Source organism: Nomascus leucogenys, chromosome 21 (genome assembly GCF_006542625.1).
Source record: "Nomascus leucogenys isolate Asia chromosome 21, Asia_NLE_v1, whole genome shotgun sequence".
NCBI classification, from domain to species: Eukaryota; Metazoa; Chordata; class Mammalia; order Primates; family Hylobatidae; genus Nomascus; species Nomascus leucogenys.
The window spans coordinates 60,771,279-60,793,347 of NC_044401.1; the positions used below are offsets into that span (position 1 = coordinate 60,771,279).

The window sequence follows — 22,069 nt, forward strand, 5'->3', positions numbered from 1 at the left end:
ATATTCAGTGGGTCCCAAGCTCTTGTCCCACATCCAAGAAGAATGAGGATATGTTGACAATCAAAGAGTGAGGAGGGTGGAGAAAAATTTTATTGAGTGACACAACAGCTCTCAGTGGAGAGGGGACATGGGGGTGGTCCCCCACCCCCACAGTTGGGTGGTTTCTCTCTCAGTGTGGCTGAGTGCAGGGCTTTTATGGGCTCAGAATAGGGGAATGCATGCTGATTGGTTTGTGTGTATGCAAAGAAAGGCTAAAGCAAAGACACCACTCACAGGTGGGCATGGCCGTGTAGAAAACCAATTAGGAAGGGGTAGGTATATGTAAAATTAGTAAAGGATGGGAGTCAATCAGAGGAAAGTGTGCCAAATAGGAAGGCAGGTTCTCAATCAGGTCTGTGGCTTTGACTTAAAGCTTGGCTTTCAGGCTTTAAACTGTCTTCCACTTGGAGGTGGGGTTTCACCACGGACCCACCTCTATGTGCCTAGGCATTTCTCTGCCTCCTGCCACTATCAACAGGTATAAATCTGGACTACTCTTGTCAAATAGGGAACAGTATTTATCCTACCTTATTTCTGTTCATCCTAGAGACACTATAGAGGGGATACTTTTAGGTACAAGTTAAAATCAAGTAACTTTTTGGCATCCTTCCAGATCTAAGGTTCTGAAGATCTTTGGTACATTTTATTTAACAAAAAATATTGATGCCCAAGTTTTCTGGATTAGTTCAAGTACACCTGCAATACAGGTGGCCTCCTGTATGGAATGCCCTTCCCACTCCTGCCCTGCCTTACTTGCTCCTCCTTCTCACCTCCTGCAGGAAGCACCTGCAGGGCATCACCCCCTGACTTTGATTGGGTGCCCCACCTTTGGCTCCCATAGCTCATTGAGCTTCTCTTGGCCACAGTACTTAGAACAGGCTTGAAATCATCTGCTTGTTTATCTGTCTTCCCTTCTCAATTATGTACTTTGGTTCTGTATCCCTGGGGACTAGCACAGGAGTGGCATAGAGAAGATGCTCACCAAGTATTTATGGAATGAATAGATAGCATCATGAACCTATTCTATAGATTTGTAGTCATGTCCCAGTACCCACATATACCTAACTACATGTTGAGTGCTTATTATGGTATATCTTCATAGCGAGCCTATATGATAAATTTTCATAGTATACTAATTTTACTGATTGAGGAAACTGAGGCTCAGAGAGGAAAGTTGTCCAACCAACATTACATGGCTAGTGATGTAATAGGAGAGCCAAAATTGGCACCCAAAATTAGCCACTTGGCTCAAGTGCCTACTATCTGTCCCATTACTCGTGACTTACCATACACTTTATAAGATTCTCAGAAGTCCTGCAATTAAAAATTAGTTTAACTTTGAGTAACCCAGTGCTTTCCTAACTAGTGTGACTCCTTTGATGGTGGAAACCTTTTATTCTCCGTACCTACTACCATCTTATGGAAAACTGTCAGGAAACAGCTGTTGGGAAATGCTTGAATAGTGGAAAAAGTTCTGAATTGTAAACCTGCAGCCGCGGATTATTTTCCTGGCTCTGCCACTGTCTACCACTTTTCAGGGCCTATTTTCCCATTTATAAAATGAGGGAATTTCAGTAGATATCTTCTCAGATCCTTCCCACCTTTAAAGTCTTTGCCACTTTTAAAATCCTTTAAAAGTATGCAAATGTTTCCTGCATAGTTCGCCTCCACCAGCAGGAGAATCAGCAGTCACTATCTTGCCACTGGTGCAGTGTTCTGCTGCCCGGTGAAATGAGATGTGCCAGGCTGGCAGCCTGAGGAAATTAGCTCTGTAGAATGTTCAGAATTTGTTCTGTGCTCTTGCGGCCGTAGGCTGAGATTGGCTGGTACAGTACCAGACTCTCGTTTGAAGGGCCAGCAACAGAGCCATGATGTTATGTGGTCATCTGCATGTATATGTCTCTTACTGTTAATAGAAGTAGGAAGTAGATCATCTCAGGCTGTGAGCCGTGCTGCCTTTGCAACAAGAGCCCCTGTCCCTTGAGGATGCTCTTTTTCCTGTCTTTTACAAATAATAGGTGAGATTATTTATATTGTTGTTTACCTCCAAGACAACGTGTGTGGGAGAATTTCCTGTTCTTAAAATGCCTTTTCTATGTTCTGTCTTCTCTTTGACCTCTCCTCAGAAGCTAAGAGCTTGTAAGGCGTGAGAAAATAACATAGAAGCAATCAGATGGCATTCCAACTTTCTGTAATTTCCCTGTTTTAGACACTGGAAAAGATCTGTAAAGATCTATAAGTAAGCTACTAGCAATGTAAGGAACCTACGTGGAGCCTTCTTACAGAGTTGAAATAAATACTTCATCTTGGGTGTACACGAAGATGTCTTTCCAGAGGGAAACTAACCATACCATCTAATAATATTGAGGATTTTTGTAAATGATTTTTAGCAAGGGCTATAAAGACACGCTCTTAGGTTACAGTGATGCTACTTGTGGAAATTTAGCAGAAGCAAAAAATGTACATGAAGGTGTTTGAATATGTTCACTGTAGTGTTATCTATAATAGCAAAAAAACAATAACAGACAAACTTGAACATAACCTGAATGGTTCAATGTTAGGAGACTGGAAATTATAGTGTATTGACAAGACAAAAATATTGGCAGCCACTGAAAGTGATCGTTACGAAGTTCAGATAAAACATAGAAAAATATTCAATAAAATAAATGAAAACATTCAATATAAAATTTGGAAAAACCAAAAATGTGTATGCTTACTGATGAAACTGGAAGATGAATATAAAAATAAAATTTGTAATAGAGTGATGAATATAAGTAATTTTAATGAACATTAATTTGATATTGCTTACTTTTGTTTTTTCAATGTAAAATTAAGTCTTAGCTCCATTAAAAGAAAAAATTAAACTAAAATGAAAATATGAATAAAAAATATGTTCACTGTAGACATTTCAGACATTAAAAATGGAACAGGGCCTAGAGAGGTGGCTCATGCCTGTAATCCCAGCACCTTGGGAGGCTGAGTTGGGAGGATTGCTTGAGGCCAGGAGTTCAAGACCAGCCTAGGCAACGTAGCGAGACTCCATCTCTACAAAAATTGAAAAAATTAGCCAAGTGTGGTGGCGTGTGCCTGTAGTCTTAGCTACTTGTGAGGCTGAGGTGGGAGGATTGCTTGAGCTCAGGAGTTCAAGGTTACAGTGAGCTATGATAGTGCTGCTGCACTCCAACCTGGGTGACAGAGCAAGACCCTCTCTCCAGAAAAGAAAAGGCACAAGAAGAACATTAGATATACCCCTAATCTCACCACCCAGAAATAATCATCACAAACATTTAAGTATATGTTCTGCTAATATTTTCTTGGGATGTGTGGGTATGTGGGTGGGTGTCTCTATATATTGATGTATTTTTAATTGAACTTGTACAAACATTTTTGTAACTGGCTTTTTTCACTTTCAGTAAAGGGCAGACATTTATTCAAGTTTTTTTTTTCAGCATATAATTTTTAATGACTATGATGTATTCGTTCAAATGGTATAAAATAAATGATTCTGAATATTGTCATATTGCTTTCAAGGTAGGTTGTACCAATTTACAGTTACTTATTTGATGAAAATGAGTAAAAATTGTTTTTAAATAATAAAAAATATTTATCTCATTTTTGTTAATTTTTTTACAAGCCCCAAATCAGTTCCCCCTGCCCTGATAATTATGCAGATCTTAACTGAAAATGAGTAACCTAGATCACTTTTAAGGCTTCTTTGAGTCCATAGGTTCCTTGGGCCATTTTTTGCACATTCTTAATAGTGCCTAGAAATTCTGCCTAGAATTTCCACTCCTCTCTTAAGGACATGAAATGTTTTGAGTATACTGATTACCGATTGTATGCCTCAGGAATGCAATGTATTATAGCATGAGGAATTTCACTAAGAACTGAACCAAAAAGTATTGAAAAAGTTCAAGTCTGCCTGAAGTTTCATAAATATTTTTACCCTGTTTGAAAAAGCAGGCATTTTTCTCTCCCATGCAGTCTATTAAGTCGTCAGGGTACCTGATTTGGTATTTAATTTGAAGTAAGCTGTCAGACTTGACTACCTACTTTCATGATGAATTTGTTTTTAGGCTTTATTCAAGCCTCATTCTTAGCTTTCCACACTTGTACTGGGTACTGAGGAAGTATTTTTACGTGTGCTCTTTACTCCATTTAATTCCTTCAGTTGCTAAATTCTCCTCTGGTTTTATTTATACTTCATAAATTTGAGCAGATCTGTAATTCCTCATTGTTCACTGATGCCAGTTGAAAAATTCTCCCGGGTTGTTTTTATAGGGGTAGCTGTCATGTTTATACTACGTTTCAAGAAAAGTCCATCTTTTAAATTTGCTTGTCTAAATGCATTTAATTTTTAAGAGAGCAGTTGTAAAGTTGTGCACTTGACATCTTTACACTTGAGTATGCATAATTATACAGAGCTTTCTTTTTCCTGTGCTGATTTTATTCTGGGCTGTGTGTGTATAAGAAGCACAATTTGCCACCTCTGGCAAGAATAAAGGCACCTTTGCTGTCTTGTTTCCTTTTCTTTAAGCTGCTACTACAAGTCTGATTATGTCCCCAGGGAGAGGTGGGAAACATGTCTTTGCTCTCTGAAGTCCATTTCTCAAGGGGACCTCAAAACTCACATGGGTCCTATTTACATTGTAATCGGTCACTGGCTGGCTCATACAGCTGTTTCAACTTAAACCCTAGACAGTTGCTATGGAGATGGTTGACTAGAAATAGGTCATGTTAAAGTCCTTTTTCCTCTGGATATAAGGGAGTGCTGTAACTCTGGAAATTGTCTCAGTTGAGCAGAGAATGTGTAGGTGGACAACCACATCCAAAAAAAATTGTCTCTTTTTAGGTTGAGGTTTATCATAGATGCCAGTCCACTCGTGTTGCTGTTTCTGCTCTGTAAACAACACACCTGAACACTATTCCTGTTAAAAGGAATTATAGATGTCACAATCTGCAGTATAGCCTTGATAAAATGCCTAATATATGACTCTTAAAAGTTGTTTATTTTGTTAAGTTCCTAAACCTAGTAGAATAGCACTTATTTTCAAGACAGAGTCAGGAGTTCAAGAACAAGTTATTTGAAATGTTTAGAAACAGTGACACTTGGAAAAGGAAAGCATCTAGTGAGTTTGGATGAGATTTGCCCTAAATTTGGCCAGAAAATATTTGACATTCCAAGGGAAACTTGCGCAGGATGAATAAGGCCTTAACTCTGATTTCGTCAGTCCTCAGTTGTGGGGTGACTTTGATTACTTGTCTTTCCTTCTTCATGTGTGAAATGGGAAAATGGTTTCTGACTCTGCATCTGACCATCACAATGGTGACTTATGATCTGTCTTACAGACAGACAAGTGTGTAGTTTGGTTCCCTTACAGGGTCCCAAGCTTTCTGGAGTTTGGAGGTTGAGGAATGTGGATCCCTCCTGTATTCTGTTTACCCCTCACACCCTCCCTGATATGGTTTGGCTGTGTCCCCAACTAAATCTCATCTTGAATGAATTGTACCTCCCATAATCTTTATGTGTCATGGGAGGGACCAGGTGGGAGGTGATTGAATCATGGGGCTGGGTTTTTCCCACACTGTTCTTGTGAGAGTGAAGTCTCATGAGATCTGATGTGATCTCTGAGATCACATGGTGACGGTTTTATGAAAGGGAGTTCCCCTGCACATGCTCTCTTGCCCTCTTGCCTGCTGCCATGTAAGGCGTGCCTTTGCTCCCCCTTTACCTTCCACCATGCCATGATTGTGAGGCCTCCACAGTCACGTGGAATGTGAGACAATTAAACCTCTTTCCTTTATAAATTACCCAGTTTCAGGTAGGTCTTTATTAGCAGCATGAGAATGGACTAATACACTCCCCTTGCCCTACCCTTATCGTGCTGCTTGCTTTAGAGAGTGGGTTAGTTTATGTGTAGATGGTTCTCACATCATGACTGTGATGGAAGATGGTACGTCTTCTTGAGAAGTCTTGGAAGTGACACATGTTCCAACACTTCCTTCACCTCTTAGCCCTTGGTCACTTTTCTCAGCTGATCAGTACTCTGTAAAGGGTGAACTGGTGGGTGGAGGGGGCTCAAGCTGAACAGATATGGGGGTAGATTTTCACTAATTAGAATATATGTTCTTTGAAAGCTCTAAGAGAATATTGTAACATGTAATAACATAAATGAATAGTAGTAATAATGACAGCTAATACTCTGTACCAGGTACTTTTCTAAGCATTTTACATGTATTTTTAAATTTAATCCTTATAACAACCCCAGGAAGTAGATAGTATTATTTTATCTCCACTTTGCAGTTGAGTAAACTGAGGCCTGAAGGGGTTAAATAAGCAGCTGAAGATCTTGTAGCTTATAAAAGGTGATACTGTTGTTCAAGCTTAGTCAGGTTGGCTCCAGGGTCAGATACTCTTACCACTATGCTACTATGAACCATATATTAATATTTAAGAAGAGTAATCTTTTTTTCCTAATTATCATAATGCAGTAGATAATTTGCTCTCCCCAGAGGACATTTAGCAATGTCTGGAGACATTTTTGTCTGCCACAGTTGGCATGGGAGAGGGAGGATGCAACTGGCATCTAGTGGGTAGAGGTCAGAGACACTGCTAAACGTCCTGCAATACATAAGATAGTCCCCCATAACAAGGTATTTGGCCTAAAATAGCAGCAGTGCTGAGGTTGAGAAAACCTGTGATAGTGACGCACACTCATTCTAAAAATGTCTGATAGTACTCTCCTGATCCTTCGCTTATGTTAAGTTTATGTATATTCTTCCAGACATTTTTTTCCTGATGATACTAACAAACATTGTTATGCATACATTTTGCAGAAACGGAATCAAATGTGTATTCTATAGGTTACCTTTATGACAGTATATTATTTTCATATTTTCATGTCAGAGTGTATTTTGATAACTAGCCATATAGTATTCCTTTTTTCATGGACACCAAGGACATTTGGGTTATTTTGTAATTTTAAGTTAGAAACAATATTATGTCTAGATTTACCATTCATATATCTTTGCATACTTGCTTCAGGTCTTACTATTTTGGACCAAAAAACTATGTTGTGGCCTTTGGTCAAGGATATTGTCGTGTCCTCTTTCCCATGCTCTGGCCACGGTGTGTTCACGTGTTTTTTCCATCTTACTGTGCACCTTATTGAGATCGGTGATCATCACATAGGTCCATGACATTAAGCTAGTAGTGTGTTTTGGGTTGCTAGGGTAGCATAAAAGATTTCAGAAAGAATAGTTGCTGGGAAAAAAGAAAAGCAGGTGTCTAGAATGAGAGAAAGTATGAGTGAGTAGGTGTGTGTATAGCAGAGGGTGGGGTAGCGGGTGGAAGGAGATAAACTATAGTACTAATGTGTAAGGTGATATCTGGACCCACCAATTTGAATTTTAGAGACATTTATCAGGAAAATGAGGTGACTAGTTGCACACTTTCCCAATTATTGCAACTGAGGAATTAATTGTATTAAGCTGTTCTTGCAATTGCTATAAAGAAATACCTGAGGCTGGGTAGTTTACAAAGAAAGAGGTCCATTTGGCTCATTGTTTTGCAGGCTATACAGGAAGCGTAGCTCTGGTGTCAGCTTTTGGGGAGGCTCAGGAGGCTTTCGATGGTGGCAGACGACGAAGTGGGAGTAGGCGCTTCACATGGTGAAAGCAGGAGCAAGATAGTGAGGTGGAGGGAGGCACCACTCACTTTTGACCAGATCTCCTGTGACACAGTGAGAGCTCACTCATCACTAAGGGGATGGCCCAAGCAATTCATAAGAGTTCTGCCCCAGTGATCCAAAGACCTCCCAGCAGGCACCACCTCCGATATTGGGGGTTATATTAATATTTCAACATGAGATTTGAGTGGGGATAAATATATAAACTATATCAATTATTATATGTAAAATAAATACTTTTAAAACTATTCCATATACCAATTGTCTTCGATCATACTCTGAGGATTCCTGGGACTTGTAGATCCCCTCCAAGGATCAGGTTCAGTGCTAGCCATGTAGTGGGTGCTCAATAAATATTTGTAACCAGATTGAATTGAGAGGAAAAGGAGAGTAGAAGAGTATGGACTGAGAGGCCGCTAGAGGAAGCCCTGGGGACTTCTGTACATAAACTGACTTGAAGGAAAGCTCCCCTTTGAAAAAGGGGTAGGCTCCAATCCCATCCAGGTTTCTGTGAATGCCATTAATTCATTCCTTTTTATGGCTGAGTAGTATTCCATTGTGTGTGTGTGTGTGTGTGTGTGTGTGTGTGTGTGTGTGTGTATCAAAGTTTCTTTATACATTTGTTGATTGGTGGGCATTTGGGTTGGTTCCACATTTTTGCAGTTGTGAATTATACTGCTATAAACATGTGTGTGCAAGTATCTTTTTCATGTAATGACTTCCTCTGGGTAGATACGCAGTAGTGGGATTGCTGGATCAAATGCTGCTTCTACTTTTAGTTCCTTAGGGAATCTCCATGCTCTTTCCATTATTCTAAGTGAAGTAACTTAGGAATGGAAAACCGAACAATGTATGTTCTCACTCATAAGTGGGAGCTAAGCTATGAGGATGCAAAGACATAAGAATGACACAATGGACTTTGGGGACCCAGGTCCCCAAAAAGACCACAAATTGGGTTCAGTGTATACTGCTTAGGAGATGGGTGCACCAAAATCTCACAAATCACCACTAAAGCACTTACTTGTGTAACCAAATACCACCTGTTCCCCAGAAACCTATAGAAATAAAAAGTTAAAAAATAAATAAATGAACAATTAAAAAAAAAGAAGAAAAGGGGGCAGGAAATGGCAGGGGCTTTCTCCTGTTTAAGGCTTGCGTTTGTCTCTACTAAAGCTGCGCACATGTGTATTCTAGGACCCAGCTGTTCCACTCCACCATGTACTGTCGGCAGAAATGCGTACATATATTTGCCAAAAGCCACAAACTCTTTTAAGAATATTCATAGAAGCAGTACTATTCATAATAGCCCCAAACTGGAAACTACCCAAATGCCCATTAGTAGTAGAATGGATAAACAAATCATGTTTTGTTTTTTAAATCACTAATGATGAAATATTTTAAGACACAAAAGGGTATGAGAAGAAAAGTCATTCTAGTATCTACCACTCAGATTTCATGGAGGTTAACATATTGCTATATTTTGTCATTCTTTTAAGCTTTTTTATTTTTATTTTTTAATTTAAGAACTAGAACCTTCTGGTGGTGGCGCTTAGTGTTGGGGACAGGGTAGAGTTGGGAGAATGATCTGAGGATCCTCCTGAAACACAAGTGTGGGCTGACCTGAGCTTTCACTGTACCTCCTCCCTTGACACTGAATGAATTACCTGTCATGGGCACCTAAACCTGCACAGCACAGTCAGTGAGAACAGCCCCCAGATGAGCTTCTACAGCACCACAAATGAAATAGAAAGAAGCCATGCCTTTTCACTCCCCTGTTCTCTGTAAAATAAAACACCTTGCTGTAGTGTCATTTAAGGACCTAATGCCTTCTTTTGTTGAAATATTTAAAAATTAGTTTTTCCCATCAAATTGTGATTGAGATATCATGAATGTTCCGATTGTGTTGATGTGAAAAGAGAATGAACAAGAATGGGGCTTGGTGTTTTCAGTGATTGCTGTAATTGTTAGCAGGGACATATTCTCCCTTAACTTCTACTCAGACAAGCTCAAAAGGATGAAAACAATCAAAGAGTAACATTTTTGTGGGGATAACCTTGAGTCACTTTCTTTTGTATTTGTATTTGTATTAGAAGAATCATTTGCAGGCCAGGTGCAGTGGCTCACACCTGTAATCCGAGCACTTTGGGAGGCCAAGTTGGGCAGGGATCACCGGAGCCCAGTAGTTCAAGACCAGCCTGGGCAACATGGCAAAACCCCATCTCTACAAAAAATACAAAATATTTAGCTGGGCATTGTGGCGCACACCTGTGGTCCCAGGTACTTGGGATGCTGAGGCGGGAGGATCACCTGAGCTGGGGAGGTCAAGGCTGCAGTGAGCCATGACCTTGCCACTGTTCTCCAGACAGGGTGAGACCCTGTCTCAAAAAGAATCATTTGCAACATCTGTTCTTTAGCTAGTATTAGCAACAATGATTAGTTTTTGTGGCTCTCCTTGTGACTGAGTGTCATGGGGCCATAGTGAGACTGGTTCCCTTTACTGAGTGCCTGCTAAGTCATTAACCTCAGTTGCTAAGGGCATAGTCATAAGTCCTGTAGCGTTATTATATTTCCTCCTTGTAATAACCTAAGATATAGGTGCTGTTACTATCTCTATCTCCACATGAGAAAACAGGCTTGGGGAAATAGGTTAAATAAGTTGCCTAGGGTCACACCGTGAACAGCAGAGCCATGATTCAAATCTCATTTTGACTGGCTCCAAAGCCTGTGTTCCTAACTAAACCATTCACTAAATGAGGACCACTGACTGTTGTTATTTTGGTTAACAGAACCATAAAGTAGGAGTTAAAGTTCTAATTACAGTTTGCTGAGCATTTTCCAATCTTACCTCATTTGTCCTCTGTATTCTGAGTTAGGTGAGGCAGGTGGGTGTGCTCCCATTTCACAGACAAGGACTAGGAGGGTCCAGACAAGTAGTGAACTTGCCCAGGGTCACCCGGCTAATGTTGGGTTGGAAGTTGAATCAGGGTCTTTTGAAAACACACCCCATTTTTTCCTCTGTGCTTCAGCTTGATCTCTGACCACCATGGTTGACCTTCAGCCTCACATTTAATTGTAAGGTTAACTCTGTTTCCCCATCTTTTAAATAGGAGCAGCACTACCTGTCTCACTTGTTAGAGATTATAGAGGATTGGCTAGGCATGCATTTTTAAAAAATTCTTACAGAGGCCAGGCACGGTGGCTCACTCCTGTAATCCCAGCACTGTGGGAGGCTGAGGCGGGCGGATCACAAGGTCAGGAGATCAAGACCATCCTGGCTAACATGGTGAAACCCTGTCTCTAGTAAAAATATAAAAAGTTCACTGGGCGTGCTGGCATGTGCCTGTAGTCCCAGCTAGTTGGGAGGCTGAGGCAGGAGGATCGGTTGAACCTGGGAGGCAGAGGTTGCAGTGAGCCAAGATTGCAACCCCTGCACTCCAGCCTGGGCAACAGAGTGAGACTCCATCTCAAAAAAAAAAAAAAAAAACTCTTATAGATATACACCATTTAAATACATATGTATTTGTTTACTGTGATGCTTTATGATATGAAGTAATACTTTTTGTTAAAGATTTATTTACATATAAGTCTTTATTTTGGTATTCTGGCAAATATATTTGTTTGGTAACCCAAATGGAAGTTGAAGACATTGAGATTTTTGCTGCATGTACTGAGTTGATGTTTTTCTAGAGTTGATGTTAGTAGCTAACATCAGCCTGTTCTGGGTTGCTTTGAGGTTGCAGCTGCTCCCTGGTGGTTACCTGTGAAAGGTGCTAACTGGAGACACCCAGAAGGGCCTGACTCTACTATTCGGCACAGGTGAGGCTGGTCCCTCCTTCCCCAGTTGACATGTTCCATTGCAAAATAGATACCCTTTGCTCTTGCAAAAGAACTCAGTGGGCATCTTCATCTATAAAATGGTAAGAATGACAAACTAATTGATTGGTAGGAAAATAAGATGGCGGGAAATAATGTATGTAAAGACCCAAACACTGCACCTTGCTCAGCTCTTAATTAGTGGCCTCTTTCCCTCCTCATTTGGCTTGTCAAAGAGTTGCCTCTTCCCAGTTCCCCTTCTCCTTTTGAGAGGCCTATTCCAAACCTCATGACATGTTTAATCTTTACATTCTGTTTCTATTATTAGCAAGTCATTATGAGGAAGAAGATGTCTGTGTTATGGATAAGTAATTGTGTCCTGCCGGGTTGCCACTGTAGAAGCCCAGGCCTTGGGTATAGGATTCACATGATCTTCTTTGAAGCCACCATCTAACTGGAAAACCACAGAGAACCAAGTCGGTCAGCAAGTCTCCAGGGTGGCAAGGAAATAATTATCTCAAGCAAAAATAGAGTAACACTTTAAACCCTGGAGGTGGAGCAAGGTTTGGGTTAGGACTCAGCATCTCAGCAGCCCAAGAAACCTGCTCTCCTAACCTAATTTTTCAGATGCAATTTTTAAGTCTCTATTTTTAACAACATTCCTGGTTATTGCCATTGCCCTTATTGTCGGGGAGCTGGGAGTATAGGAAGTTCAGCTTTAGGGATATAGCCCCTTGACAAATGTCAAACATCTTTCAAAGCCTGAGTTGGAAGCCTCTGTGCTGAAATTAGGCTTTGAGGTGGAAAGTCATAGGATTCCTGGGTTTCTCAGGTGGACTTGGCTTCTTAGCTCCCAGTTAATATCTGCTTTCCTGAATTTAGTAACAGAGGAAAAAGCTAAGGGAGGAAGGAAAACCCAAAAGGGGAATGTATGTTATCCATGCGGTCAACACTGATGGGTCTTCTGAGAAGAGTATGTCTCTTGTCTGTGCTGGAAACAGTGACTGGCACATGATAGGTACTCAGTAGATGTTTGTTGAAAGAATAAATGAAAGGCCTGGTGTAATTACTGTGGGGAATTCAAAGGTGTATAAGGAATGGACTAGGAATTTGTAGCCCACTTTAAAAAAAGTGAGCAGGGAATTCAACCAAAGCCGTCTAGTGCTGGGTGAATGAGTCTATCCCCTTTTTCTCAGTTTTTTTTCCCCAAACTTCCACACCCTTTATACCCTCAGGAAAAAAAGACTGGCCTCTTGTAGAGGAAAAGTAGAAAGACACAGAATTGAAAGCCAAGGGTCACAGGTTGGGTTCTCTGGAAACAGAGGCTGAGACAGTTTAGGATGCAGAATGTTAGGGCCCCACACCTGTAGAAAGGAGGGGGCCAGAGCAGGACTGGGCAGAGGGAGAAGTCAAAGCCACAGTGCAAGTCCAACCAAGCTCCACTCAACACAGGGGCCTCTAGGGTGTATATGGCCCATAGGTTGAGCCACTGTAGGCTGAAATGGCTGGGTCTGTATGCTGCTGCTGTAGTTGGTTAGTCACCGGTGGCTCTGAGATGGCTGTCAGCTCTGCTGAACCCCAAAGGAGCTAAAAGCTTCTGCTGCTGGCCCTCCTAGCAGCTGGAGTATCTCCGTATCTGCCATACCAATGAAATTCTGTGGGAATCCAAGCCTACAAAGTGAAGAAATGTTTTGAGTCTAGTTCCCAGTGGAACTGTAACCCATTTGTGAGCCTGGGTGGTCAGAAACCCTTGGTGGAGCATGACAGATGTAGCATGGCTGGGGTTTGACCTCAGGACCAGGATAACCTCAGTGTCACAGATTGAATTGAGGGGGATTATGGGCGCTTTGCTGAAGCCAGTTCCTGCTTCCTGTTCTGGCTGGTGTCACTTTTCATTCTACTTTTGCTCTTCCCCAGGCCAGATCATCCAGTTCTCCATGTCTCCTGGAATGATGCGTTTGCCTACTGCACTTGGGCAGGGAAGCGGCTGCCCACAGAAGCTGAGTGGGAATACAGCTGTCGAGGAGGCCTGCATAATAGGTATTTAGAGGATCTCATTTTGCCTGACAATATGTTGATCATTTGAACAAACAAACAACAACAAAAAACTCCATGGAACTTACTTTGGTTAGAAAGTTAATAACGACAATAATTCTTTTTCTTATTTCTCCACAAAATTACTTAGAAGACACTGGAGAATGGGTCACAAATCTTTTATCACCCCTAAACCAAGTATCTGGCCAAGTGGGCTCTCTCCAGCCCCAAAGCAAGTCCTAGCAATTCATCCCCCTTGAGTTACATATCACTGCTTAGAGCTTCTTGGCAGACTGCCCTGCTTTTAGCATTTTCTTATTTTAGGCATCTCCTGAAGCAGCGGTATTTCTCTGCTTCTAGAGCCATGAGACAGAAAACTCATATTGGGTTCACATCTTCTAGGAAAGGCTCCTTAAAATAGCCCAGGCTTTATAAAAAAGTGTGGTGTGGTGGTGCCTGATCACGCTACCATATAAGTCCAAAATGAGGTCTACTCTCCCAGCTTTCTATAAGTCCTTCTTTTAGTTTTGTGATTTATTTCAGGCCTCCTGAGTACCTGGGCAAGACTGAGGCTGTTATGGACATGACATGAGAAGTTATAAGGAAATTGAAAATAAATCCTGATTAAAAGCTTTATTTATTTATATATATATATTAGAAGCCTCACTCAGAACAAGCGAGCAATGTTCTCTTGTTCATTGCATCCCTTCTCTTGACTTTAATCCAAAACCTGTGCCTGTTTGACAGGCTGATGCCTGTGTCTCTTCTGACAGACTTTTCCCCTGGGGCAACAAACTGCAGCCCAAAGGCCAGCATTATGCCAACATTTGGCAGGGAGAGTTTCCGGTGACCAACACTGGCGAGGACGGCTTCCAAGGAACTGCACCCGTGAGTAATGAGACCTCTGCAGGAGGGTGGCAGCTGCTGAGAATTGAGGCTCCCAGTAGACATGGGGTGAAAGGCATTGCTCACTTTCTGACTCACATGGTGTTCCCTTTGTGTATGCATTCACTGTTGCACGTAGCAAATACTAATAATTAATCAGATGTTCTTTTTGTATAATGGATTTTCCTTTCTGATTCCATAATACTTATTGTAGAATATTTCGAAAAACAAGAAGACTATAAAGGAGAAAGCTAAACTGACCTGGAATTCTACCACCCAGAAATAATCCCTGTTAGCATATTGGTGCATTTCTTCCCCATTTGTACTCTGTGTTGATGATGCTAATAATGGCTTGTAGTTATTGAGTGCTTGCAATGTGCCGGGCATTGTGCTAAGGCATTTGCATGAATTGTCTCATTTACTGTCCATTCAACTCTGTAAGGTAGGTACTATTATCCCCATTTTCCAGGTGAGCATTCTGAGGCACAGAGAGGTTAACTAAATTGCTCAAGGTTACACAGCTGGAAAGCGGCACAGCTGGAATTTGAACCAGGTCGGTTTGTTTCCAAAGCCCATGCTCTTAACTGCTGTATTTGCCAGCGTATGTGTTTCTGGTGTATATGTATCATATTTTTTTACATATTGCATTTAGGTCAGACTGGATACAGTATTTAAAATCCTACTATTTTTTCCTGCCTATATCAGAAACGTTTCATCTGTCATTAGCAGTATGCCACAAATACATTGTCTTTCAGCAGCTGGATAACCTATCATATAAATAAACCCCAATGTATTTACCAGAAACAGGTTATTTCTGTTTTTTTTTTTCTACAGTGAACATCTTGTACATAAATATTAACCTACATTTTTGATGATTTTTGAAAGATAGATTCCCAGCAGTGAAATAATTCAGTCAAAGGCTAGAAAACTTTCTGGGTAGGAGTTTCAGATATATGGCCAAACTGTTTTCCAGAACGCCTGGGGCATGTTTTCCTCTATGGGTGTATAAGAGTTCTTTTCTCACCATTCTTTTGCTGGCATAATCATATACTCATAAAGCCATGTCTTAGTCTTAGTCCCTTTGTGCTACTGTAAGAAAATACCACAGACTGGATAATTTGTAAACAACAGAAATTTATTTCTCACAATTCTGGAGGCTGGGAAGTCTAAGACCAAGGCACCAGCATGATTGATGTTGGCTGCATCCACCAGAAGGGACTAATGCTGTGTCGTCTCCTGGCAGAAGGCAGAAGAAGGGCAAAAGAGCACTCACTTCAACCTTGAGCCATTTTATTTACTTATTTATTTATCTATTTATTTATTTATTTTTGAGATGGAGTCTCACTGTGTCACCCAGGCTACAGTGCAGTGGTGTAATCTTGGCTCACTGCAACCTCTGTGTCCTGGGTTCAAGCAGTTCTCCCATTTCAACCTCCCAAGTAGCTGGGACTACAGGTGCACACCACCACGCCTGGCTGATTTTTGTATTTTTAGTAGGGACCGGGTTTTACCATGTTGGCCAGGCTGGTCTTGAACTCCTGACTTCAGGTGATCCTCCCGCCTCAGCCTCGCAAAGTGTTGGGATTATAGGCATGAGCCACTGCACCTGGCCCTTTGATGATTTTTTAAAGATAGATTCCCAGTTGTGAAATAATTGAGTCAAAGGTTAGAAAACTTTCTTGGTAAGAGTTTCAGATATATGGTTGAATTATTTTCCAGAACGATTGGGGCATGTTTTCCTCTATGGGTGTACAAGAATTCCTTTCTCACCGTTCTTTTGTTGGCATAATCATATACTCATTTGGAATGGGCGCCATTCCAAAGACACAGGTGATGGCCTTTGTGGCCCTCGTTTGGACAAGACCGTGATAATCATTTCTTTTATTTTTCTTTCTTTCTTTTTTTTTTTGAGATGGAGTCTTACTCTGTTGCCGAGGCTGGAGTGCAGTGGCGTGATCTTGGCTTACTCCAACCTCTGCCTCCTGGATTCAAGCGATTCTCCTGCCTCAGCCTCCCTAGTAGCCGGGATTATAGCTGTGCACCACAACGTCTGACTAACTTTTGTGTTTTTAGTAGAGACAGGATTTCGCCATGTTGGCCAGGCTGGTAGGTGATCCTCCCGCCTTGACCTCCCCAAATGCTGGGATTACAGGCATGAGCCACTGCGTCTGGCCTGTGATAAGCATTTTTGATGAACCAAACGAATGATATAAGTGCCTGTTCATTTTAGCAAAAGGCCATGACAAGGTTTTCTTGGACAGTTATGCATATTTGACAGCACTTGCAGCTACAGAGTTTCTTTTCTAATGACATGAGCTACCAAGGAATATAGAGCCATTTACTCTTCTAAAATCAGTGTACCTTTTCAAAAAACACAATGTTCAATATGAAATAAGGACACTCTACAGATGTTTAGAATTGGAATATTTGACTGAAAGTTCAGCATATGTGTAGGAAATTGACCTGAAGAAGTTGCCATGGAAGTTACTAAAACAAATTAGAACATTTACTGGGAGTCCTAAAGGAACCAATTTGACAAACAGGACTAGAGGAGAAAGCAAGCAAGCCAGCCAGAGAGAGACAGCTGCCATCTGTGTTTAGAATGTCTTAATGAGATCTCTATCTTATGGAAATCATTTACGTGTAGTATCTCAAGTACCCCTAAGCTGCTCTTTTGTGTCCACATGCTCTGGTCAATTGGAGTAGGAATTTAACTTTGATGATGAGATGGACTACAGGGAAATAGCTCCCTGACCTGATATTTCATGTATTTGTTATTTCAGGTCTGATTTTATTTATTTGAGACAGGGTCGTGCTCTGTTGCCCAGGCTGGGGTGCAGTAGCATGATCACAGTTTACTGCAACCTCAGCCTCCTGGGCTCAAGCGATTTTTCCACCCCAGCCTCCCAAATAGCTGGGACTACAGGTGCACACCATCATGCCCAGCTAATGTAAAAAAATTTTTTTGGGCCAGTTGTGGTGGCTCATGCCTGTAATCCCAGCACTTTGGGAGGCCGAGGCAGGTGGATTGCCTGAGCTCAGGATTTCGAGACCAGACTGGGAAACACAGTGAAACCCCGTCTCTACTAAAATACAAAACAATTAGCCGGGTGTGGCAGCGTGCACCTGTAATCCCAGCTACTCAGGAGGCTGAGGCAGGAGAATCGCCTGAACCCAGGAGGCAGAGATTGCAGTGAGCCGAGATCAGGCCACTGCACTCCAGCCTGGGTGACAGAGTGAGAATCTGTCTCAAAAAAAAAAAAAATTGTTTTTGTGGAGGTGAGGTCTCATTGTGTTTCCCAGATTGGTCTTGAACTCCTGGCCTCAAGCTATCCTTCTTCCTCAGCCTCCCAAAGTGCTGGGATTACTGGCATGAACCACCACACCCGGCTAGACCTGATTTTATACTGAGCAAACTATTTTGACCACAGTGAGACTAAAGAGTTTACATTTTGCTATGCTGCTTGTTACACAATGATTAATTTTGGCTTCAACGCATATCAGCTCATTCATCTGAAAATGTGCCAGGAGTATTCTCATATACATTTGTTTGCTTTTGAGGTTCCTGAGAGGAAGCTTTAGTTAGTGGATTGGTTTAATAGCAGGCAGTTAAAATTTTTATTTTCCTTAGTGGCATACTCACCTATGGTAATTTTAGGGGTGGTGACCTCCACGTTCTACCTCACTTAAACATCAAATTATTTAAGGTGGGTAAAGAAAAAAATACCCAAACCTTTGAGTAGGTACTATGATTTTTCCCATTTTACAGACAAAATAGCACCCATATAGGTTAAGTTGCTTGCCTAATGTTAGCTGTTAACTGTTGGTGTCACTGGGTCTGGTGCCTCATGCTTATAATCCCGGCACTTCAGGAGGCTGAGACAAGAGGTTTGTTTGAGCCTAAGAGTTCAAGACCAGCCTGGACAACATGGGGAAACCCCATCTCTACAAAAAATTCCAAATATTAGTTGGGTGTGGTGGTACACACCTGTGGTCCCAGCTACTCGGGAGGCTGAGCTGGGAGGATCGCTTGAGCCTGGGAGGTTGAGGTTGCAGTGAGCTGTGATTGCATCACTGTACTCCAGTCTGGGCAACAGAGCAAGACCCTGTCTAAAAAAAAAATAGTATTGATGCACACATAGGACCTTAGGCAGACTGATTTGAGAGCACCTCCACCTGTGCTTTATAAGTCTGGAAAATGATTCCTTCCTCCAGTGTTTGTTTCATCTGTTTTTGTTTGTTTGTTTGAGACGTAATCTCGCTGTGTCACCCAGCCTGGAGTGCAGTGGTGCCATCTTGGCTCACTGCAACCTCTGCCTCCTGGGTTCAGCAATTCTCCTGCCTCAGCCTTCTGAGTAGCTGGGATTACAGGCGTGCACAATGCACCTGCCTGGCTAATTTTTTTGGTATTTTTAGTAGAGACAGGGTTTCACCATGTTGGCGAGGCTAGTCTTGAACTCTTGACCCCAGGTGATCCGCTCACCTTGGCCTCCCAAAGTGCTAGGATTACAGGCATGAGCCACTGCACCTGGCCTGTTTCGTCTTTTGACCGCACTTGCTCCCCTGGCTCCTTTCCTTTTATTCCTAAAATAACTGAATTTCTTCTTTTCCTTTCTGCTCCTTCCAGCTATTACTCTACCATGCTCTTTTTGATCATCTCCAAATTGTTGAAAAAGTTGTTTATGCCTGTGGCCTCTTCTTTCTCTTTTGAACTCTGAGCCCTATTTGAAATCTGTCCAGACAACTCTACTTTTGTAAAGGAGAATGCCTTCAGCCAGAAATTTCTCCCTCTTGTGAATTTCTCTGACATTTTATTTCCCTCTCTTACCCTGCTCATCCCATTTTGCCTTTCAGAATTGATTTTGAGTTTTGGGTATATTCTCTTTTTCTCCCTCATTAAACTAGTTGAGGTCATTCATTATTTGTCATTGAAGCCCTCACTGTCTTTAGTCACTGTGCATGGAATTACTGAATGAACCAATGAATAAGTACTGCCGTTTCCATAATGATTGCTGATTTTGGAAGCAGTGTGGTGAGAATTTTCAGCTTTCCAACTCATCCAGATTAAGTTCTTTTCACACTAGCTTCGTGACTTTGATTGGAGTGCTCTGAATTGCCCAAGCATCAGATGCTTCCATATTCATGTGTAGATGTGAAACCATCTGAAGCCACATGGAATGAATTTTAGTTTATTCATTCCTTCCATTCTACTTCATTTAGTATGGAAAAAGCATGGATTTACAAAAAGATTTTTAACCCCCCAAGGATTACTTGATATACATATATATGTTTTTCATTTTAAAAATGAAATTTTCCTTTATGTTTGAGAATTTCCATTTTAAAATGTTGGGAAAAATGTTAAGCCATTAAGCCAACAAAACTATTCTGCATTTATTATTGCTCAGTTAAAGTTTTTTTTTTTTTTCTCCTGCTCTTCCCCCTCTTATAAAAACTCTACACTTTGGTCCTGTGTTTGTGACAGTATTATGTGGCAGACTGTCTGACCTGCCTTTGAAATGTATAATTTTCTGCTGAAGAACGCATACAGTTTGCCTCAGACTCAGGTTTCAGAGACTGAAAACCCTCTATTACCAATATACTTGATAATGAATTCACATTTTCTTTATAAAAAGAAATCTCCTTAAGTTTGGAGGCTTAAGATAAGATAATGAGTTGGCGGAAACTTATGGAAAGGACAGAGGTGACTGACTTGGGGTCTGTCAGTGCTGAAAGACATTGTGTGGCCAGGAAAGCTGAGCTGTGATGACAAGACTCATATTGGGTCCAATGGGATTTTCCTGTGAATGATTTTGAAAGTCTAAGTATCATCTATCCTCTCCCTACTCACCCGATGTTTGACACAAATTTTTGATTTATGATAATATTAGTAACTCTATTAGGAATAATTTCTCTGACTTTCATACCATTTAATATGAACCCTCTTTAGGTTTCTGAATTCCCCTAAGAGCTCAAAGCCAAAAAAAAATGCCCCTTTCTTTGTCTTTACGTTGGCCAAATTGTACTTTGACTATTGGAATAAAAATCAATATTCATACTCTGAAATTAAAGCTCTTGTTGCATTTCTGCACTGAAGACGTTTTTTAAACCAGGTGAATAGTTTGACAGCATTTTTCCTTTCTTTGTTTTTAGGTTGATGCCTTCCCTCCCAATGGTTATGGCTTATACAACATAGTGGGGAACGCGTGGGAATGGACTTCAGACTGGTGGACCGTTCATCACTCTGTTGAAGAAACGCTTAACCCAGTGAGTATTATTCGCAGAGCATGTGTCTTGGAATGGTAGCATCCGTCCTCTGGGCAGTCTGCAGCCAGACTATCATGTGTTTCCGAGGGGTATTTACATACTCTGGAAATTAATCTTGGGATTTCCCTAAAGGGACATTAAGCACATGTTTCTTATTTCAACCTCAGAGCATTTTGTAAAAATGTCTGTGAGCATGTTGTCTTTTCCTGGATTGTGATGGTGATAACTATTTGAGGAAATCTGCCCAAAACTTTAGCAATTATGTTCAGTCTCATAAATTTGATCAAAGCAGATATATAAATAACTATAAAGTTTATTACTGTTTTATTATTAACTATCAAGATCTCCTAGGTGGTATTTATCATGCCTCTGGTTGCCTGAGTTCTGATGGGTTGAAATTTTGATTCAGCAGCATTGTTTGGAGAGAAAGAGAAAGGGTGTTTTCTGGTTAAATGTTGAAGCAGGAAGTTGTATCATTTAGTGATTAATTCCTGAACCTCTTAGTATGTCAGACCAATGCACCTTATAACTTAGGAACAGAAGACAACCATGTTTGTCTAAGTTTTACTTATTCTGGCATGTGAAAAATGTTGAATGCAAATAGTATACTACCCTGCCTCTAAAACCAAACTATCCCAGCAGAATGTATACAAATTGAGACACTACATGGGCATGTGTGTGGAAAGTGCTTCCTTTAAAAAGAACATCTCTGAATATTTTTTATGGCGTGAACAGATTGGGGGGAAACTATCACGCAAAATCCCATCTCTAGCAAAGTAGTCATTCTTAAGTCAGTTCCAAGAATGTATATTTATAACCAAACTAGCTAGACTGGGTACTTGATGTGCTTAATTTTAAACGTGAACCTTTTGAAAAGGCTCAAAGGGTAATGATAAAGAAAATTAATTCTTCAATATCTTCTCAATATAGGATTACAGAGCATTTGAAGAAATAGTCAGACTCTGCCTGAGGCTCATTTTTCAGAATACGGGAATAAAGTTGTTTGATATGCTTAATTTTTCTTCACAGAATAACACATGGGCTGCTCATGAATAATCTAGAGAAACAGATCTACTTTTTGGGGGGGTGCAGATAAAAAAGCTGAGTTCTTTAGAAACTGTCATCCCTCCTCAGTTTCTTTTACTTTCCAGCAGGGCTGGTGGAAGCAGTGGTCAAAATGAGAATAAGGTTGTAAAATTCTAGGTGGGTTTGTGGTTGGGAGATGTCATTCTCTACTGGCAAGATGTGACTTGGCATTTGCTGTCAGAATCAGAAATAGAGTTTTTTTCCTCTCAGATAAAAGCATCTGCATGCTTGGAAGGGGGTGCACAAGGCCTTAGAATGCT

General features: G+C 41.0%; 1 protein-coding gene across 1 annotated transcript in view; it reads left to right on the plus strand.

Moving 5' to 3' along the window:
* The window catches only part of SUMF1 (sulfatase modifying factor 1), a 101,174-nt gene that overhangs the window by 35,824 nt on the left and 43,281 nt on the right, over positions 1–22,069 (plus strand). Inside the window, exons 4-7 of the mRNA XM_003264918.4 lie at positions 11,461–11,543; positions 13,458–13,580; positions 14,348–14,462; positions 20,610–20,723. Coding sequence (XP_003264966.2) covers positions 11,461–11,543; positions 13,458–13,580; positions 14,348–14,462; positions 20,610–20,723 — 435 coding nt within the window. The remainder of the gene's footprint in view (positions 1–11,460; positions 11,544–13,457; positions 13,581–14,347; positions 14,463–20,609; positions 20,724–22,069) is intronic.